The following is a 3,626-nucleotide window of genomic DNA, read 5'->3' as shown; positions in this document are numbered from 1 at the left end:
CACTGTCGACATTGAGGACCGGCTTGCCGTCGATGTTCGGCGCTCGAAGATTGAAGCGAGGGATCAAAACATTGCGGTGGTACTAGGCTACGGTTAGCAATCATGATTGGGTGCTCCAGCTCGCAGGGTTTCGATACCTTGTAGACTTCCTTCGCATCGTTTCTATCCATGTAACGCCCTGTAACAGTCGTGTAGAGCTGCTGGAATTGGCGAATATACTCTTCTGACGTACCCCACGACCGGACGTTGTAGTTTGCGCAGACGAAGAGAAAAAAGTCCATCGTAGTGGCACGGGTCAGGTTAACAATCGTCGCTCGCCAGTCTCCGACCTCCTTCTCATTGCAGTAGCTACACTGAGGTTAGCTGCGGGCTCCAAGGTGGGCTTGTAGGCGACCTTGGCGTACCGTTTCTGCTTGGCCCGGCATACTTTACCTTGCTAGATCAGAGTTGGTTGTAGACAGTTGATTGGCACGTCTAATGCCTACACTAGGGCCCGAATATAGACGTTAAAGAATACAATACAATACAATACTACAATTAACATATTGGTGCATCTTGAAGTATATGTTGGTTCCAGTAATTTGCTGATAAATTCGAAAGAGGCATGCTGTCAATAGACCCATTGATCTTGACTAAGAAAACAGCACCCCAGGTAACGTCGACGACCCACTTGCGGGCCAGCCCCCCTTTTGGGCCACCTATTTGGTGTAGCTACACCAAAATAGAACCTTCTAGAATAAGAGTAAGAAAAGTACTATAAATTGAAAAGAAAAAAAATAGGATTTAGATAATTTATATATAAGACTTTCTCTCTTAGAAAATTTATAAGCTAGATAATTTTCTAGAAATTGGGATAATTAGTAGAAAAAAGTGTTAAGCTGTCCTGGGAAATTATAAGTAATCCTTAACACTTTAATATTAATTTTTAAGATTTAAAAATATTGACTCTAACTATAAAATTTTATAGTAGATTATTTTATGTAAATAAGTATTTTATATCTGAATATCTGGGCTAACTATTAAGTAGTTCTTAAGTTATTCAAAAAGTAGGTCTAAAATAGGAGCAGAAAAGGAAAGAAAAGGTCCTTTAAATTATAAAATATTATTAGGATTTTAGTTATAAGCTAAAATTCGGAAGGTAGATTATCTCAAAACTGAAGTAATCTATTATATTTATTATATAGTGTTATTCTTTATCTATAAATAGTCATATAAAAAGAAAAAGTTAAGATTAACTATAAGATTTACTAGTAGTAAGTTTCTTTTAAGTTTAACTAAGTATATATACTTATTTAGATTTAATAACTATATAATAAGAAAGAAAACCCTAAAAATAAAGCTCTATATAATTTTATTACCATTTTTATATAAATCTATTGCTTATAGTGGGGTAATAGAGTCTACTTAAAAAGGGTGTGTTTTGGCAATTTTTGGTGGGAAGAGGTGGCCCAAAAGGTGGGGTGGCCCAAAAGGGGGGGTGGCCCATAAGCAGGTGCCCGAGGGTACTCAGCAAAAACTGTCGTTGTATTCCTTAACTGAGGAAGCCCCAACGCCCTAGACTTCCCAGCTTTCTCCCTCTAGATACCTGTCAAGCGAGGGGTGCATGACCCAACTGTAATTTGCTGTCCCTGTAGGTTATCCCAGCGCCATACCGCTACCAAGGTTAGGTCAAGCCTCAGGGAATCAGCGGCAGGGTCTTATGGCCGAATGATGGCAAGTTGTTGCGGTAGCCGTTACGTCCTATTCTCAGAACGATTCAACATTCTTAGTAAGTATATTTTTGTTCTTATTCACAACTTGGTCGATGATAGAGCCACAGCTAGCCTAGCAGTAAGGAAGCTACTGTGCTTTCAGCTTTTAAGGGAACAAATGTGCGTACGAAGAGTTGCACACGAGGATCTTGGTAGATCGCGTTGCTCAGTAGGTAAAAAATAAAATTGACTGCCTTCAGCTGTTAAAAAACAGCGTACAATAATTTGCGTGCGACAAGTTGCGTACGAGGATGTTGGCAAAAGAGCCGGAGCTAAGCGTTGCCTAATTATATAGCTGTTTGTGCTTTTACTGTGAAAGGAAACTTACCATAACTTGTGCGTACGAAGAATTGCGCACGAAGAATTGCACACGAAGAATTGCGCACGAAGATGTTGATAGAAGGCGTCGCTCAGCTAAGTCTGCTCCACTCTCTGCCAAATACATGGGCATAACTGGTGGAGGAAGGACACACTGCATGGGCCAATGTTCGGACTGCTGCTTAGCATTCGGCATCAGCCACCGCGCTCTGCCAGCATATAATTCTGCCAGCACACATGATTAAGTTGTTTATCTGTGCCGGTGTACAGTACAAGCACGTCGTGAAAAAGCTGCTGTTCTTCGCAGGAACGCTGTCCAGGTGAAGGGTAGTATTCTATCTTTAGTGCAGAAAGCGGGCGACCTAACCAGTTAGGTTGTGACTGCTTCGATCACCGCGTCACAGGTAAGCATATTATTTTACATATTAGCTATCTGTCAGCACAGGGCAGGTAAATGCAGTTGTGCAGAAATCACTAGAATTTTTATAGCAAGCGATCATCAGCAGCTGTATCCCAATCAAACATTGCCAAGTCCTTCAGTGACAACAACAACGTGTTGTCTTCAGCTTTAACTTGCCAAACAGTACCGCTTCCCTCCTCTTGAACAAGCGCCTCGTCCTTGAAATCATTGTCGGCCAGCGGATACGGCCATGGGGGAAATTCTCCAAGAACGACCGGCGGCTCATAGTCGGCAATCCCGGACAGCATGAATAGGTTAGTACAGGGGCTATCTTTGCTATCCACCAGATCCTCATATGCAACCCCGGAGATTGGTATGCGAGCCGGCGGCAAGCCCCATGTAAGTAGCGTTGCCAAGAGGACTGATGTATTGTTCAGGACAATGTCTACCGCTGGATGGCAAATTCTCATATAGTCAAGAAGGTCACTGATAGACTCACGCCTAAGACGTTGCAAACTGGTCGCCTTAATGTCTACATTTGAAAGAAATTCGATGCGCACATACCTTTTCATCGTCACGTTACGTAACGGGAAGATGAGAACGCCGTAACCGTATCGTTCCACCGCTTGAAAGAGGGGTTCTGCTGTTCGATTAAAATAGTCCCATCTTTTTTGTCGTTGTTGCGAGCCCAGCTCAGGGAACATTTCTCTTTGAAACGTTTCGATTACGCCACTTCCGTCTCCATTATGTTCTTCTCTAGTCGCGTTCCGGTATTCGGCCATCAACTGGACCATATAGAAACGTCGCTGGATCACCATCAAAGTCGGCAAGCTATAATCCTTTGTTTCCAGTGTATCACAGCGCTGTAACTGCCACTGCAGCCGCTGAACCCTCGAGAGAGACTTGTCTAGCTGCGCGGCCTCAGGGTCTGGCCATCGCAGGGCGTCCACCACCCGCCAGGCATCCTGGAGGCCATTTACTAAAGTGTACTCAGAAATCTCCCTTCGAAGAGGCTCGAAGATATTAGCAAATCTTTCGTCGTTGAAATCGGGGACCGGCGGTTTCTGTTTCCTGCCAGGACCTCGGACTTTGGGTTTTGCCTTGGCAGAAGCCTCTCGCGTCGATGTCTGCCCTCGCTTGCTGGGCGGTGCCGTTGA

The 3,626-nt window shown here is 43.8% G+C and overlaps 1 protein-coding gene across 1 annotated transcript; it reads right to left on the bottom strand.

The window, feature by feature from the left end:
• Nucleotides 1–2,552: 2,552 nt before the first annotated feature.
• BBA_09055 (uncharacterized protein) lies at nt 2,553–2,939 on the bottom strand (the record flags this gene model as incomplete). Its single annotated transcript, XM_008604152.1, has 1 exon — nt 2,553–2,939. One exon carries the CDS (start codon nt 2,937–2,939, stop codon nt 2,553–2,555), a length of 387 nt encoding a protein of 128 aa, XP_008602374.1.
• Nucleotides 2,940–3,626: the final 687 nt, after the last annotated feature.

The sequence above is a fragment of the Beauveria bassiana genome (genome assembly GCF_000280675.1).
Source record: "Beauveria bassiana ARSEF 2860 unplaced genomic scaffold BBA_S00044, whole genome shotgun sequence".
NCBI classification, from domain to species: Eukaryota; Fungi; Ascomycota; class Sordariomycetes; order Hypocreales; family Cordycipitaceae; genus Beauveria; species Beauveria bassiana.
Note: the sequence above shows the minus strand (reverse complement) of the source record. Positions and strands in the feature narration are given on the sequence as shown.